This window comes from Pistacia vera, unplaced genomic scaffold (genome assembly GCF_008641045.1).
Source record: "Pistacia vera cultivar Batoury unplaced genomic scaffold, PisVer_v2 Contig93, whole genome shotgun sequence".
In the NCBI taxonomy this organism is placed as follows: Eukaryota; Viridiplantae; Streptophyta; class Magnoliopsida; order Sapindales; family Anacardiaceae; genus Pistacia; species Pistacia vera.
Window position 1 is genome coordinate 1,351,389 of NW_022196812.1, and position 18,501 is coordinate 1,369,889.

The 18,501-nt window shown below is 34.1% G+C and overlaps 1 protein-coding gene and 1 pseudogene across 1 annotated transcript; both read right to left on the reverse strand.

Moving 5' to 3' along the window:
• Window positions 1-2,790: 2,790 nt before the first annotated feature.
• Window positions 2,791-4,762, reverse strand: LOC116120250 (putative receptor-like protein kinase At1g72540). Its single transcript, XM_031406195.1, has 5 exons — window positions 4,271-4,762; window positions 4,034-4,169; window positions 3,791-3,927; window positions 3,569-3,692; window positions 2,791-3,472 (listed from the first exon to the last, which is right to left on the reverse strand). The coding sequence occupies exons 1-5, from the start codon at window positions 4,670-4,672 to the stop codon at window positions 2,925-2,927; spliced, it is 1,347 nt and encodes a 448-aa protein (XP_031262055.1). The 5' UTR covers window positions 4,673-4,762; the 3' UTR covers window positions 2,791-2,924.
• Window positions 4,763-10,752: 5,990 nt separating this feature from the next.
• LOC116120283 lies at window positions 10,753-12,424 on the reverse strand (annotated as a pseudogene).
• Between the last annotated feature and the right edge of the window lie 6,077 nt (window positions 12,425-18,501).

Genomic DNA, 18,501 nt, shown 5'->3' on the forward strand with positions numbered 1-18,501 from the left:
ATCAAACTTCAAGGTGACAATCTTTGAAATTTAAAGAGTCTTGTTAGAGGTTACACCATATAACACTAGTGTTTACAATTTTAAACTTGTAAAAATACATATGCTGCCACCAAAAATCTTTCCACAGTTACATCATCTTCGGTTGACAATTTCATTGTTTATACAAATTTCTCCAGACTTTTGATCTTCATCATTGCTCACTTTTCCAGAATTTCTGAGGCCACACGTTTCAGGAAAATAGAATAAAGAAAATGAGCAAGGCCAGATATTTATAAAATAAGATACATGCATTTCAGCCTTGCCTACTAAATTATTTGTAAATTGTAACAGTCAGAGGCATGCTGAATTATAATAATCTAGCTTTCATTTCCCAGTTCTGACCAATGAAGAAGCAGAGTCCCTGTCTAGCTTTTTGTTTTACAACTTTTTCCTTATAATGATAAGATCTGGTTAGACTTTTTGAATGAATACAGCATTGTAACTTTCTGAGATGACTAATCATCAGTAGCTTTATATTAACCACTTTATGAGACTCATGGAAGAAGATTTCACACCTATGATTATCAATATGCTCAACAGCTGGTGATTCTCCAATCCTGAAAATTACACTAATAAAGTTCTTCAATGACTTGGTATGAAAAATTACTACCATATTAGACTGATAATGTTGATGCTTAATTTTGATACTAACAATTTGTAAGTGGGAAATGCTGAGCTGACTCAAGAGACACACATGAATGAGGGATTGAGATGAGTACAAGGTGGAGAAACAATATTTAAAGTGATTCGGATGCTTAAACAAGCGAATCTTACGTCTACTGATATTATATTTATATATGTAGGATCAGGTCGCATCTAGCGAGCTGATTTAGAGTATTTGAGAATACAAGTGAGAGAGAGAGAGAATGAGCTATTACAGAGTGAAATTCGCTAATCCTACAAACGGGAGGGGAACTCTCTATTTATAGTGGGATGAATTGGGGTAATGATTACTGGATCTGTAAAAAAAAAGATATCGTGCAAATCCTTCTTTGCATCCCGTTGTTCACCTGCTCGAGTGATTTTCTTGGTTTGTGCAGGGATTGGACACGTAGAAAGCCTCCAGCCTTTCGTCAGTCTGGCGCACACCCACTGCACTGGCAGAAGCATGTTGCTCACGCCAGCATGCGACGTGGTTGCGTCTGAACGGCTGCAAGACTTGCCTAAACTCTGACCGCTGATGCTGACAGGGCTTTATGTCAGCCCTACTTTGTCAGGCATAACAAATAACATTATTATTTTCATTATAGTTCATGTTTGATTTTTGAGGAAAATGATGTATGACGTGTTATTTTATGAATTTTTTTATTTTTTATTTTTAAATATTAAGAAGAACCATTTACAGAAAATGAAAACACGTTTAACTTGTAGAAAAAGTATTTTAATAAGTGTTGATGCGTGATTTAGGCACCAACCAATTGACACGTGCGCAACGTTGATTGGACAAGGAACGCATGTGAATACGGATTATGAATACGAAATAAATGCTATGAGAGTTTTTAAAGTGGTTCGAATGCTAAGGTAGCAAGTCCTACGTCCACTGATTTGTATTGATATTGATAGTGTGAGTCAGATCGCAACAGCAGACTGACTTACAAAAGATTTAGAAAAAAGTACAATGTGTTGTTTACAAGAAAGAGAACACAAATGTAAAATTGTCGAATCCCCTTAATGAAGGGGTCTTCCTCTTCTTATATCCAGTTGAATGTGCGCAATCATCACTAAATCCTTGGGTTGGTGTGATTGTCAGGACCTCATCTGATTTTACATCCCATTATCCATTTTCCAAACCGATTTCACGCGATTTGGAGCAGGTTAACGGACACGTGGGAGCACTAGGACATTTGGCAGGCCTGACGTGCGCTTACCGTTCTGACGGGAGCAGGCCACGTTTCATCACGCGACTCCACGTCAGCCTTTGATTTCTTAGTCATAACAATAAGAAATCATAAATCACAATTTTATTAGGCGGCGGTTGTGCGATTTATTGTTTTCAGTTGAATTATATTGTTTTTGACTTTAAAATCACATTTAATTGTTTTAGAATACTGTTTTTTTGGCATGAGTTGTTTAGAAAAGAAGTTTTAAATTCCAATTTCCTTTTCATTTATAGTAAAAATCATATTTTCATCGTTTCTTATTTAAAATTAGGATTTCCTTAACCATTTAAAAAGCTGTAAATGCTAAAACTTTTATTCAATGTTTATTCTGAATAAAAACTACTCAATATAGAGACCGACAAGGAATTCTCTTTCCTTATTTTTCACATTTCTACTTCAAAATCCAACCCTGCCAAATTTTTTGACTTAAACTCAAATGGGAAATTTAGGGTTCATGAATAGTTCCTTGTAGTTGCCTCAAGTTGCTGTAGATGGAGTAGGTGAAATGGTGGGAATACTCCAAGTCTTTGCTTATAGAAGTTTAAAATATCCAAGCTAGCTAGCCCCATAGAATTTGTTGCACAGCTTTTAAAGATTAGTAAAACCTGAGAGTCATCATCTCTTAGAGTTGTTGAAACTTTGAACATCCCACCCCAAGTTAGCCTGTTCTTAGAATGTTGACTTTGAACTTTCATTGAACAATTTTAGTTTTGAAATTCCACAAGATTTTAGGTAGAGTTGCACTTCTCAGCAAGGCCTCAGCATGAGTAAGATTTCCAGAAGATGATTAAGTTGGAATGTTTGTGCTCTTGAATATTAATGAACCACAAATTCAGAACACATTGGACTGTATTTTATACAACCTGAAGTCCACAATTTAGGCTGATTTAAAATTTTTTAATAACCCTTTTCTCCTTTTAACAATATAGAACAATTGTAAGATTACATCACTCAAACCAAAAAACAAAAGAACCAAAAAAAAAAAATCTATATGTCCCCTTGCCTTTAGGTTCTGGGGGAGTATAAGCTTGTTCCAAGAGCTTTATACAAAACAGTATCAGAATATACATCTCTAGACCTTGATGGCCTAATCCGTCGACGTTGACGGCGACCTTTTCGAAGCCGATGGCAGCCGATTTCTTCCCTTTTCTCATCCTTTTGTTCGTAGTTTCGGGCATTGTTGTGGACATAAGTAATGTTGCCATCATTTGAAACAGTGCAGACAAAGGATCCCATGCGGATGTCATTCAATTCCAAAAGAGGCTGCAAATTCTTGACCACAGTGCTCATTGTGGGTCTGGACCTGGGGTGATGGCTCAGGCATTGATAAGCCAATAGTGCAGCCTTCTTAACTCCCTCAGTTGAGTACTGACCCTCTAGTCTTGGATCTATTATTTGCTCCAGCCTGCGAAAGTCCTTCAACAATGGTCTTGCCCATTCCACAAGATCTTGTTCTCTTCTTGGGCGGTTCTTGTCAATAGATTTCCTGCCGGTTAATAGTTCCAACAGCACCACTCCGAAACTATACACATCACACATAGCTGTCAAGTGACCTGCCAAAAAAACTCATCGATGTTAGCAATCTTCCATGATTAACCCGATAGTGTCGCATTAAAAATCGCATTAAAATACTTAAAAGCGATTATTACCAGTCTTTATGTATTCGGGAGCTGCATAGCCCTCTGTGCCCATGACACATGTTGTAATGTGAGAAACATCACCCTGCGGACCGTCTGTTGCCAATCCAAAATCAGAGAGCTTGGAACTGTAATCCTGGAAAGAAAATTAAAACAATTGAAAACATAAACTCCAGCTCACTGAATATGATATCTTTTGAAAATACAAGAAAGGCTTGGAAGAGAAGTGCTTACTGTATCCAGTAAGATGTTTGAAGCTTTCAAATCTCTGTATATTACTGGCTTTTCTTCTTCATGGAGAAAAGCCAGACATTGTGCAGCTCCTAGAGCAATTTTTATTCTTGTTAACCAGGGCAATGTTGCAGCATAATCTGCATTATACAATTAAAAAAAAAAAAACGCTCATTAATTATAAAAAGAAATACATGTATTAAAATACAGATAAAGCAGCGAGTTCAAGAAAAAAAGCTTATTTACTTTTAAACAGTTTATCCTCCAAGTTTCCAAGTGGCATGTATTCATAAACCAGAAGCCTGTGATCATCCTCACAACAATATCCAATCAAATTCACCAGATGAGGATGCTTCAATTGTCCAAGAAAGATTACTTCAGCCTGGAAAATCAAATCCATTTCTCATTAAAATCACAATCTTCAATTGATAGTAATAAATATACTTCCAATGAACTTTATTTATACACTTATTATAATCTTACCAGCCATTCCCTATGCCCCTGCGAGCCATTCAAATCCAGGACTTTAACAGCAACAGGCTGAGCCTTCAAGCCAGGCCTTAGATTATCATCAATAAACCCTTTATAAACTTGTCCAAACCCTCCTTCTCCAAGAAACTCGCTCTTGGAAAAACTATTCGTCATCACTTCCAGCTCCTTGTGAGTAAAAATATGAAGATTTGATCCCACCAGAGAGCTCGACAAATCATTCAACGATATCTGAGAGCCAGTGTTACTCACATCAGAAAGTGACAATCTCCGCATAGACATTTGATTGGAATCATCCTGAACTCTCGGAACCGATGAAGAAGGATGTGGCTTCTTGGCCTTCACACAACCAGGCAGAAAATATTTCCAACTGACCCTTTTCAGAACAAGAGCCATAGTGTATTGATTAAGCTAAAGGTAATTCCTGAGGTTCTATATATATAAACCAACCCACCAATATTTATTTACTGAGGAGTTACAAATGTTAAAGAGATTCAAATGCGGAAGAATATCAAGAAAATGTTTTAAAATAATTATATATATAGAGAGAGAGAGAGAGAGATTTCTTGTCACGCCTCTACTGGCTTGAGAGCAAAAATGGAGAGGCCCCAGCTTGACTTTGAATTGGACAGCGGTTTCATATTGTAAAAAATGAGGTTTGTGGCCGAGTAGATTAAGTGTTTTGGCCTGTTTGTTTGGTCATATGCTAAAATGTTGAGCTTCTTGGCATTTTCATGGCTATAATCCAGTTGGGTTCCTCTATAACTTCATGTCATACCAATCAAATAGCAAGCTGAAAATAAATTTGAGAAGAGAGAATATTATTTATAAATATGTATAAATGAGTATGAAAATCAATAAATATATGATTTTCATGGCAATCTTTCTTCATGTTAAATGATTAAAATAAGGTTCTTGACTTTATTTGATTATGAGTAAAAAAAAAAAAATTTAGTGTGCTGGTCTTTGGGAGACTGCAGGGAAAAGGTTAGTTCATACATGGTGGCAATTTTTTATTATCCACAGTCCACACGCCTTCTTTCTATTTTTTTTTTTTTCTTTTTTACAATATCATGATGTAAATTTTACTATTAATAATCCTTGAATATATTATATATTATTAAGTCGACATGAAATTTTATCAATTAAATTAGTGAGTACCCATAAAAGAAAATTATGGTTGTTGCTGATAGAGATGGTCATTGAAACTCTTAATATAGTTTCAAAGTCTCAGAAGATTAATTGAGGTACGCACAAACTGACTAGACCACCTCCAGTCATTAAAAACAAAAAAGTTCTGAAATTTCAAAAATGTCTTTATCCTTTTTTTATATATTTGATTTGATTTCATAAGCTCTTCTATTTTCTTTTATAAAAGCTATATTTCCATAAGCTCTTCTTCTATAAGCTCTACTCGAATAAACCGTACCAAGCGTACACTTAATCAGTTTCCACAATAGAATTTTATCTTTGTTTCGTACAAAAGTTTTATAATTCAGAATTAGTTAGTAACCACAAAAGAATTTTACAGTGACAGAATGATGAGAGGAAAGAAAAAGAGGCCTATAAAAACTGTCGTATTATCAATGACAAAAGTTCTTGGAAAGAAATGAGAAAGAAGAAATTACTGTCTATAGCATCAGCCATCCCATTAAATTCAATAACTTAACAAGAAGGCAACAACAAAATTTAGTAAGTCAAAGTCTTGACAAGGTGAGCCGTAGCTGAAATTATGAAGTTCATTAAACAATTAAACCTTTGATGGGTCGGCTCCTTTATATCCCTTTCAGCATAATGCATGCATCTCTTATTCTTGAACTCATTTTTAATCAATCAACACTTAATTAGGTAACTCATTTTGATTAAACATTTGATTAGGTAAACAAGACTTTTCTTTCTTAATTATCTCATTCTTTGACAATAAATAAATAAATTAATTAATTAATTAATTAATTAAATTAAACTTCTAGTGTATATATATATATATACACACCCTCGTTCTTGTAAAATTATATGTTTTTTTTTTAACACATAAAAGATTTAAAAACATGTGATTTATATGTAGGGTTTCTTTTATAGATCCTTATGAGATTGATTAATATTAAATATATTTAAAATTATTAATAGTCCCTCGGAATTATTGAACTTAAGTTTGTAAAAATCCACGTACCAATATAAAAAACATGATACTTGATACTTTCTAATAATTATAAGTAAGTTTAGTATAAATATCATAATTTTATAAGGATTTGTATATATGATACCCTTGTTCCTATAAAATTATATGATTTTTTTTTTTTTTTAACATATAAAAGATTTTAAAACATGTGATTTATATATTGGGTTTCTTTTATATACCCTTATTAGATTGATTAATATTAAACATATTTAAAATTATTAAAAGCCCTTTGGAATTATTGAAAACCCCTCTTAAGCTTATAAAATTCCACGTAACAATATAAAAAACATGATACTTGATACTTTCTAATGATTATAAGTAAGTTTAATATAAATATCATAATTTTATAAGGATTTATATATATGATACCCTTGTTCCTGTAAAATTATATGATTTTTTTTATTTTTTAACATATAAAAGATTTTAAAACATGTGATTTATATATAGGGTTTCTTTTATATACCCTTATTAGATTGATTAATATTAAGCATATCTAAAATTATTAAAAGCCCCTCGGAATGATTGAAAACCCCTTTTAGTTTATAAAATCCACATAACAATATAAAAAACACGATACTTGATACTTTCTAATAATTATAAGTAAGTTTATTATAAATATCATAATTTTATAAGGATTTATATATATGATACCCTTGTTCCTGTAAAATTATATGATTTTTTTTTTTTTTTTAACATATAAAAGATTTTAAAACATGTGATTTATATATAGGGTTTCTTTTATATACTCTTATTAGATTGATTGATATTAAACATATCTAAAATTATTAAAAGCCCGAATTATTGAAAACCCCTTTTAAGTTTATAAAAATCCATGTAACAATATAAAAAACACGATAGTTTATACTTTCTAACAATTATAAGTAAGTTTATTATAAATATCATAATTTTATAAGGATTTATATGTATGATACCCTTGTTCCTGTAAAATTATATGATTTTTTTTTCTTAACATATAAAATATTTAAAAACATGTGATTTATATGTAGGGTTTATTTTATATACCCATATCAGATTAATTAATATTAAATAAATATAAAATTATTAAAAGCCCATCAAAATTATTGAAAATTCTTAAGCTTATAAAAGTCCCTATAACAATATGAAAAATGTGATAGTTATGAGTAAGTTTAATACAAATCAATCTCACAACGGTATATGAAATAAATTCTTTTCTAATATATGTAATTGGGTACTCATACTTTATCTACTTATATCAATCACATTTTATATTAAACACGAGGAGTAAATAATACAAGTGAATTGAATGGTTCTAAAGAAAAATCAAATATTATACAAAAATGAAAGCAATAAATTAATAATTACTTGGGGAGTCGCGAGGGTGGGTTGTTGTGGGATAGTTTTTCTTGAGTATTAGTCGAGATGTGTGTAACTGATCCGGAGTTCGGACATTTCAATTAACAAAAATAAAATAACATAAATAAATAATTATCAAAAATAAATTTCTCGTTTTAGTTTCCAAAAGGTAGACACCAGAGTCGTTGGGGAGTCTAAGTCCCTTAGGAAAAAAGTTACAATGGCTAAATTGTCAAAACAATATGCTCAAAATTCCAAATTAATGATCTTTCTTGACGGTTCTATTTAAGCAAAGAAAAATTTAAAAAAAAAAATAAATTATAATCAAAGTCATTGGACCACATCACTAATGCCTTTCAAAATTATTCCAATCAAAGTCTTTCTTTGGATGTGACTTTTGGGTGTCAAAGTTGTCTATCTTTGGTGCCTCCATGACAACCCCTTAATGTTTCATACCTTACCTCATCAAATACAGAAAATTTCCTCATCACATTACCAATTCTAAAAAATAAACTTAAAATTTTCTATATTTATATCATACAATTTATTTTATTAATGATCTAAAAAATCCTAAACTAATTCATAACAAGTCCCCCACCCATTCTATAATTTTTTAGGAATAAACAATAATCTTTAGTCATGTAAGTGTATTTAACGTGAGATTTGAACTCAAAGCTTGAATTTTAAGGATATGATATCTTGAATTTATTTCTTAACATAAAATTTATATGATCAAATGATTTCATCACAGTGCAACGATGTATAAGATGTCAGTACTTAGAAATATAAAGTATGGATAAAGATGAAAAAAACGCAGCTCATCAACTTTGATAATTTCTTTGATTAATTCTTGGTCTTTTGTCACAAGGTTGAACTTGAATGGAGATTAATGGAGATGAAAAGCAGCTACAGAAAACCCACTGAGCCCCAAAATTAATTTGAAAGAATTATTATGATGGGTTTTTGAAAATATGAAGATTAAAGATGAAGACAAAGATTAATTGGGGTGATAAAATTAATAATGGTTAGAGATTTGATTGTCCATTTCAATTTATATTTAGGGCCTTTGGTTAGAGGTAATAGAGATATTGGGGTTATGTCATATTATATTACTTGATTATCATGTGATTCAGTAATCTTGCATACCAATAGTTGTTACTGTTGGTAATATGAAGGTAATTTGATTATCTCAATTTTCTTAATATTGTAAAATTATCAAGGTAATTATTTTTGTTATAATTCTATCTTTATTAATAAACATTTTGGACAATAATGCCCTTATTTTAAAATAAGTTTACATTAATATACCATTTCAATTTTACCTTTGTTTAATTAAATTTTTGGACAATAATGCCTATATTTAAACAAAATTACAAACCACCACTGTCACCCAGCCACCACTGTCGATAGTGGGCCAACACCACAGATTGTCGTCGGAAAGTCATCGGAGTCCCTAAAAAAGATCGAGATTCAATGGGAGGCTCCGGGAGGCTTCAATATCGTCGTTTCCAATCTGGCCATATCGGAGCCTCGTGGTCACGGTAAGCCTACTCTCACGCGACCTTTTGCGAGACTTCCGGCGATGGTTTACGGTGGCGGCAGGAGGCGACAAGTGTGGGGGTGATTTTGTCATAAATTAAAGTTTTATATAAGCAGGGGTGTTTTAGCTAAATCTGAAATATTGGGGGTTAAAAGAAATTATTCAAAAATTAATAATAAAAATAATATTATATTAATATTTAAAAGGGGATAATTTAGTAATTTAAATAACATACCCACCAATTTATTCCCCCTAACCAAACATATTAATATAACATACCCACCACCTAACCAAACACATTTTCCTAAAGATTCCCAATAATCTTCAAGGTAATATAAGATTTCAGTAATCTAATATTCCCTGAACCAAACGCCCCCTCAAAAGTAAATACAAGCAGGACCAATTTGGCCAAAAGAGCAAATGGGCAAGCATTGTTTGTTTATAACTTTTGATTTAGAGTAAACGACTTTTTCCCACCCAAGGTTTGCCTTAAGGACACTTTTCCACCCAAAAAATTTCAAAATACCACTTTCCCACCCAAAGTTAATATTTTGTTACCACCCAAAGTAAATTCCAACGATGAAAATTCTGTTCGTCACCATTTGAACCTCTGGTCTCCTTTCTACAAAATCTCTTTCACTTCGACTCCTGATGTCTTGCCGATTATCGGACACCGCAAAGCTATGGTTTTTTGTTCTTAACTGATTTTAGACTGATTCTGACTGCGAATATTCAATCAGTCACCACCATTTGATCCACCGAACTTCACTCTAAGAAAAACACTCTTACCCTGACTCCTTGTAACTCGCCGAATATCGGCTGAGAAAGTGAGATGCATTTTGGGTATTAACGGAATACAAACATTGGGTGGAAAAGTAGTATTTTGAAACTTTTTGAGTGAGAAAGTGCCATTAAGGCAAATCTTGGGTGGGAAAAAGTCGTTTACTCGTTGATTTATTAGGCCAGCTTCAGCCAACCCACACAGAAATAAATAGCAAAAGAAAAATGACAAGTTGTGAGTCTCTCTGCCTATGTTCAGCTCAAAAAAGAACGAAAAGATTTACACATTGATGTCTCAAAGACCTACACCAGATTTGTCTCCAAAGAAGGGTAACAAAAGTCTTGGCAACCATCATTCATAAAGCTACAAATATTGTTCTACTTCATTTATACGTATGTTCGATTAATCAGATTATGTTATATCAATGTGTTTACATGTTAGGTATCTCAGAATCAAACAAATGTATATTAATGCAGCTAAATCTTTCCTTTTGATTGCAAAAACATGCTATTTTGGTTAAATCGAATAAGCCTTTGGATTCGAATAAAGTATAGAGATCTGATGAGCTACTAATGACTAAAATCAAGATTATAAATAAATCAAAGATTCGTATGAACAGTTTTTTATCTTAATTGGTTTCTTATTCTGCAAATACATCACTCTAGAAATAGTGCCAAAAGAAAATTGATCATCTTAATGCTAAAAGCTATGCCTCATTTTGCCCCACTATTGCCTCTAGTTCTTGAGAGAGTACAGTCTACTTCCAAGGGCTTTATACAAAGCAGTATCAAAATATACAGCTCTAGACCTTGATGGCCTAGTCCGACGCCGTTGTTGTTGAACCTTTCGTTACCGATGGCTGCTTTTGTCATCCTTCTTCTCCTCCTTTTCTTCACCCTTTTCATCATTGTTATTAAGCACAAAACTTGTGTTGCCTTCAGGTGAAACAATGAAAACAAAGGGTCCCCTTGGGATGTCATTCATGTCCAGGAGAGGCTCTAAAGTCTTGACCACATTGCTCATTGTGGGCCTAGCCTTGGAGTCACGCCTTAGGCATTGATAAGCCAATTTGGCAGCCCTTTTGACTCCCTCTGTTGAGTACTGGCCTTCAAGTCTTGGGTCCAAAATTTGCTCAAGTTTATTGAAGTCTTTGAGCATCGGCCTAGCCCATTCCACCAGATACCGCTCTTTTCTGGGCCGGTTTCTGTCAACAATTTTCTTACCAGTTAGTAGCTCCAAAAGCACCACGCCAAAGCTATAGACATCGCACATAGTCGTCAGGTGACCTGTATAATCCCATTACTGTTAGTAAATCCATTGTCTAATAGGACATATTCTTATACATCTAGCATTAAACTGAAAGATACATATTATGAAACAGACCAAAATTCTCTCGTTATCTGAACATTCGGATAAGTTTGAGGATCACGGTTCAGCTTATAATTGACTATATTTACAGATATATTACCAGTTTGTAGGTATTCCGGAGCTGCATAGCCTTCAGTGCCCATGACACGGGTTGAAATGTGTGTATCATCTCCCTGTGGACCATCCTTAGCTAATCCGAAATCAGAGAGCTTAGCAACATAATCCTGAAAAGAAAAACACAAATTAAATCAGAATGTTCAGAGAAAGAAATAATATCATCAGGACCAGGAATTAAAATGAGAAGAGATTACCTTGTCTAGTAAGATGTTTGAAGACTTTAAATCTCTGCATATTACTGGTTTTGCTTCTCCATGGAGAAAAGCTAGACACTCAGCAGTTCCTATTGCGATTTTTATTCTTGTTAACCATGGCAATGGTGCATAATAATCTGCATTATTCCAGAAAAGAATCACGTATATTAATCACTTTAGCTGATATATATTATTGTAAAATAAAATGTTGAAGAGAAGGCTTCACATACTTTCAAATAATTTGCTCTCCAAGTTTCCAAGTGGCATGTATTCATAAACCAGAAGCCTGTGCTCATCTTCACAGCAAGTCAGCAACATCCGATCAATTTCACAAGATGGGGATGCTTCAATTGTCCCAGGAAGATCACTTCGGCCTGTGAAATATAAATCAAAGCCAAATTAAATTGTGTCCGGATCCTTAAAAAATCAGGATGTCTGCAAGTAATCAGAAAATCTATATGAATAGGCTTACCAGCCATTCATCATGACCTTGAGAGCCATTTAAATCCAAGACCTTAACAGCCACAGGCTGAGCCTTCAAGCCAGGCTTAAGACTGTCATCAATGAAACCTTTATACACTTTTCCAAACCCACCTCTTCCAAGGAACTCATCCCTGGAAAAATTATTGGTCATCACTTCCAGCTCCTGGAGGGTAAAAAAATGCAGATTTGATCCAACAAGAGAGCTCGATAAATCATTTAGTGAAATCAGCGAGCTGCAGTTGCTAAAATCGGAGACTGATAGCCTCTGGAGAGAAATCTGCAGCCTGGAAACATCCATCTGAGACTCTGAAGCTATCTTCTTGACCTTCACAGAACGTGGAAGAATAATACTGGGCTCGACGCAATCAGGACGAATAGTTTTGCACCTCATCTTCTTCAGAATGAAAGCCATAATGTCTTGAAAGAATTTTCGAAGTTTCTATCGAAGTTGGTTGAATTTATAAATAAGACGTTTCTGAATTCGAGTCAGGACTGAAGTTCAGGTAGATATAGTGAGAACATTATTTGGACTTTTGGATGTGTACTTGGAGCAGAATCTGTATATTGACTTTATGATAACTAACACACAAAATTTTTCAACGTTAGGCACTAATCTTAATTCAATCCTAGTATCGTAGAAACCCTTAGTCTTATATCAAGTTTTTTTTTAATTTGAAGTGATTTGATTTTTTCACATAGGAATGCATAACGTTTTCATATACAACTAATCAAATCTTAAGAGGTGTATTACCGTGAAAATGTTTACCCAAAACCTGAATGAGACAATATCAAATTATAGTTCTTGATAATTTCATTAATTTTGATAAACTAGATCGAGTATAACTCATCACATGTATACGCTATAACAGCTCTTGACGTCCAAACCTACAAAGATTCACCATCGTACCAAACAAGAGTGGCTTTGATATCATAATAAACGGGTTTGGGTAGAATTTATTCCCAAAAACTAGTTCAAAGGAGGAAGAAACTCAATCATATATATACACAGTCCACGAAATTGGCATGAATACAAAACAAATACAACTTCTAACAAATTTCATGTCCTGAAGACATTTGGAAACGTTGAAGGGGAAAGTGAGTTGAAAAATTAATGGCATTGTCATTAATTTGATTAATTCAACAACGTGTGGCATGCAGATCAAGGTTTTAAAACCCTACCTGGGGAGTGACCTAATCAGGTCATTGGGTCGGCCTGTCGAACCGGTTCAATCGCTGAGTCGAATCGTGATGTCATCATACTAATGTCAGCGTGATGACATCATTCTGACATCAAAATGACATATAAAAAATAAAAAAAAAACAGTTCAATCGTTGGACCGGCCGTTCATAACAAAAAATCCAGTCCACACGCGGTTCAAATTAGATTATTTGAAAATTTCAGTTTTTTAGCGATGACTGACCCCGCTCGATCATCGTTTCCAGTTGAACCGGCTGGGCCAGGCCAGGTTTTAAAACCATGATGTAGATTACTACAAATTTACAAGTTTGACTGACTGACTTCACGAACGAATTGAGTTGATTAAATAATTAATTATCCGATTTAATTAGTAATTTTGAGAGAGAAAGATCTATTATACTGAAGGTGGCATTCTTTGACTTCCATAATCCAAAATAAATTAAGGATTTAAAAATGGAAAAGAGCACAAATACATGCATTACAGCTCTTCCATTTGTTGATCATGTCAAAAGATTCTTAAATGTGAACCAAGAACTAGGAAAATACCTTTCTCTACGGAGAAACCAGATCCTATTTTCTTCAAAAATAAATTTAATATACAAATAATTAGTTACCCACCTGTTTATTTTTATAGTTTCCAGAAAGTGTTTCCAGAAGGGTGGCCATGGCCAGGCCAACCAAAGTCAACACGATAGCAAGAAAATCGGAACACTTTGGCTCAGAAGTTTGTTGTTGTTTGATATATAATTATATATACTTCCAATCTCAATCTTTTTGAAGGTCTAGTTCATACTTAATTTTTCCTTTTTTTCTCTTTTTTTTTCTTTTTTTCAGTGAAATAAAAGCATTTTAAGGTTGAAACTTTGACCCATCCGTGGGTACCCCAGATAGTTAGGGCGAATTGGGGATAGTGTGGATAGATGCACAATCTTAAGTTTGATTCCCCATATGAGCATTCGCAATTTAAATAGAGGCCCTATAACGGTGGATTGGTGCATTGGTCTGGAGGACTAGTCGAGGTATATATAAACTGGCCCGAACATCTTAGTTAAGAAAAAAATGTGGAAAGTTTGATTTCTCCACTGGGCATTTACAATAAATCAGTGATGACGCTTTTCTCATTTGGGATATTATTAAGGGGCAATGTTCACTCTTCTTATCGATCCCTAAATCATAATCCAAAAGTTGAGTATCGACAGGTATTGCACCCCAAAAAATTTTATTTATACATTGCATAAAACACATTTGTTTTATCTCCGTGCGTTCAGTGATGGACAATCTCATACTTTTAGTAAGAATATGAAATCTTTCTATTTCTAGATTCAAGTAAAACACATTTGTTTGCTCCCTTTATTGACTTTATAGATTCGAACCACTTTAAGATCGTCATTACATTTGTGGCTTACCTTGAAACATTGAACTGATAGGGTGTTCAATGGGCCCTAAGAATTAGTTAACAGTTCTCTCTAGAAATGGCCATGCCCGGTTTATCAGACACTATTCTCTTCTAGGACGGTACTTGTTAGTAGATCGCCTGCCAGTTAGCAGCTCCAAAAGCACTACTCCAAAGCTATACACATCACACATAGTTGTCAATTGACCTGCAAAATCCCATTATTGTCAGTAAAATTTTGGTATATATTTTTGAGAGGATTAATTGTGGAGTATATTACTACTTGCTTACCAATCATTATGTATTCAGGAGCTGCATAGCCATATGTGCCCATGATACGGGTTAAAATGTATGTGTCATCTCCTTCAGGACCATCTTTTGCCAACCCGAAATCAGAGCGCTTCGCGATATAATCCTGGAAAGAGAAGTAGAAAAAATTGATTAAAAATCTATCATGCAATTTGATGCTTAAGATTTGAATAAATTGCCTTGTCTAATAAGATGTTTGACGATTTTAAATTACTCGTCATTAATGCCCGCTCCTTGAGTGAAAAGATATGCAGATTTGATACAAGAAGAGAGTTTGATAGATCTTGTGGTGAAAATGGAAAGCTGGGGTTGCTAATGATGTAGAACGAATTCATGGAGGGGCTGAACATCAGAAGTCCATGTGTAAGGCCCAAAGGGCCTAAATGAGCATGTCCCATTCAAACGGCCATAATTTTTTATCGGGGAAGAGTTAAGAGGCCTGTAAGATACCGTTGGAAAGCTTTAGCCTATTGGAGGTCATTATCGAGGTCAAAATCCACCGTTTTGGCATGTTTTGGAGCTGTTTTAGATATTTATGCGTTTTTTCCTATTTTATTTCGGATTTTCTTGTTTTAATTGATTTAGTTTTTGTTTCCTGTTGTTATTATGAGCCTTATTAGGGTTGGTTGTCACCCTATATAGACTTATTTTTCATTTTGGAGAGCATTTAATAAACTATTTGGATTTGAATTTTGATTTTAAGTTTTAAGTTTCTGGTTTGAGACTTGTGTTATCAGTTCTAAAGGCGTAGTCGAGTGCTAGTCTTGTTTTATCACGCTATTCACTGCATCAGCTAACTTCAGAGAGCGATAGCCTCTGAATCTGAGGAGAAATCTGCTTGGGAATGTTAACTGTAGAAACAGGAGAACATGGCTTCTTGGCCTTGAAACAATCTAGAGAAACAATTTTGCCCCTCATCTTCTTCATAAAGAGAGCCATAAGAGTGTTTACAAAATATGCGCTGGATTTCTTTGACAAGTTCAATGATTTATATAGTTCATGTCAGCCTGAAACGAATAATTGATTACCGAGTTAGGAATTTGACATTGTGTACCTTGTGCAGAAGTCCATGGACTTGATGTAACAATACAAGTTTTGTACTCCATTGTCTTAAATGTGTTATTCTTCGCAACAAACAAAAGTCATAAATGTGTGAAACCAAGAATTTGAACTCTCCATTGTCTGAATTGCTTTTGATAATATATTTGGCTAAACTATTGGATAAAAAAAAGGCACAAACTCTTTTGATAAGCATCATCAATGGCATCAGCTAAATTAAGTATATCGACTGCATCAGCTTGCAAGAAAGTTAGAAGTACATTAATTAATCCAATTAAGTAGGACTATTGAAAGAGAAAGATGATAAGAGGCTGACATTCTTGACTTTGGTAATTCAGGTTCAGTAAATTAAAACTTAGAATCAACACGACTGAAAAATTCTTTGGATTATCAAACAAAATTAGTTTAATCTATATATAAATATGCTTCCAGAAAGGATGAAAAGTTCTTGGATTATCAAATAAAATGAATCTAAGAAGGTGGAAAGAGAAAATATAGATTAATACAAATAAAATACCAAAGTTTATAATGAGTCATTTTCTGGTGTCCCACCACATATTCTGGTTTTTATACTGATGAAACTATCAAGAAAGGGTATTATTATTGTACATAGACAAGTGTTGTGGTGGTGGTGGATTTTTGTGTCCATGTTTTTTAGATTTTTCTTTCTGGATTTTGTAGGTGACAGAATCAGAAAGAAGTCAAATTAGAATATTAATTGTTAGAGGTTGGAGGAGATAATCTTATATATTTATGAAAAGAAAAAACAATACTTGAAGTTGAAATGGAGAAGTAGAAATATAATTGTATGTGGTACCAATTCATTAATTAATTATAGTAAGAGTTAAGAGATGGGGTCGGGCGTGGTTGAAGGGGGGATGGCTTTAAGAAAAGGAAGGACTTTGTGTCTGCAACTTTTAATGATTTCAAGCAAACCACATTGATTAGAATTGTAAAATGGAATTCGGGCCGAGGATGGGATAAACCACATCCCTGCGGGCCAAGCTTGGGGATTCCCCATCCCAAGGACGGATTGGGCTTTGAATCCCCTTGGCAAGAGGGCCTGGAGACAGGGATCCCCGGTCCTACCCGGGCCCGTACCTATACTAATTCTAAACTTAATTAGGGTTTTTTTTGTTTTATACCATTTTTCTCAATCTCAAACTTAATTATGTTTTTTGTTTACACCCTTTCTCCCTCATTTTCCTAATTTAAAATTTGAAACTTACTGTTTCTTCTTCAAGTTCAGATTCATCATTCATCCCGTTTTGTGATTACTTTTTCCTTAGTTTTAATATTATATTAAGTAAACGACATTTTCCCACCCAAGGTTTGGCAAATCTTCAAGTTCCCACCCCTAGTTTCATAAATTGTAGATTCTCACCCTTAAATTAACAGAAAACAGTTTAATCCAACAATTAAAAGGGTAAAATAGTCATTTCAAATATTAAAATTTTAAAACGACCCTTCACTTCTCAAATTCACCCCACCGAAAAATTTTAAAATAACCCTTCATTTCTCAAATTCACTCCACCAGCGATTTCAGGCTATTCTGGCACAATCGACCCCTCCCAACACCACCATTACAATCCCCTCAACCCCCACATCAAAACCCCTAACTCCCCGCCTAATTGAACTCCCCAATCGCCGGCCGTCGCTTTTAGTGTCAATCGGTGTTTCATCCAAATTCTAGCAGGTCTTAGCACCGAAAACCACCCCTAAAACCACCAATAGCATCGTCGACTTCCCCCACCAAAACCCCCAACATCACCGACTACAATTGCCCGTCGATCATCGCTACCTCTCCCTTAGGTTTTCACGTTTTGTTGCCCCTTTCTAGCCAAATTCCGACACCTTGCCGATGTGCAATCGGATGAAAAAGTTAGGGGTTTTGGTGAGGAGGATAAAGGGATGCTGATAGTGGTGTCAGGGAGGTTCAATGGTATCAGAATCAGACCAGATTTTTGGCTTGGTCGGGATCTCCTCTGGGGGTTATTTGAGAAAAATTTGAAATGTGGGGTTATTTTAATTATTTTAAGAGAAAAATAACAGTGGGAATTTACAATTTATGAAACCAGGGGTGGGAACATGAGATTCGCCAAACCTTGGGTGGGAAAATGGTGTTTACTCTATTATATTTTATCAAACAAACAAAAATTTGAAATATAACAAAAGGACTCAATAATTATGAAAATTGAGGTTTAGGATTTATGTAAGGTTAAATGGTAAAAATTAAAACAAAAATATAAAGTATGAATGTATAAAAATT

Bases quoted from the DNA above. Each gene is read 5' to 3' on its own strand.
- LOC116120250 (XM_031406195.1), bottom strand. From the start codon at position 4,672: ATGGCTCTTGTTCTGAAAAGGGTCAGTTGGAAATATTTTCTGCCTGGT. The intron at 3,693-3,790 runs GTAAGCACTTCT...TTTTCTTTCCAG, and splicing joins CAAACATCTTACTGGATACA to GATTACAGTTCCAAGCTCTC. The intron at 3,473-3,568 runs GTAATAATCGCT...TTTTTTTGGCAG, and splicing joins TCCCGAATACATAAAGACTG to GTCACTTGACAGCTATGTGT.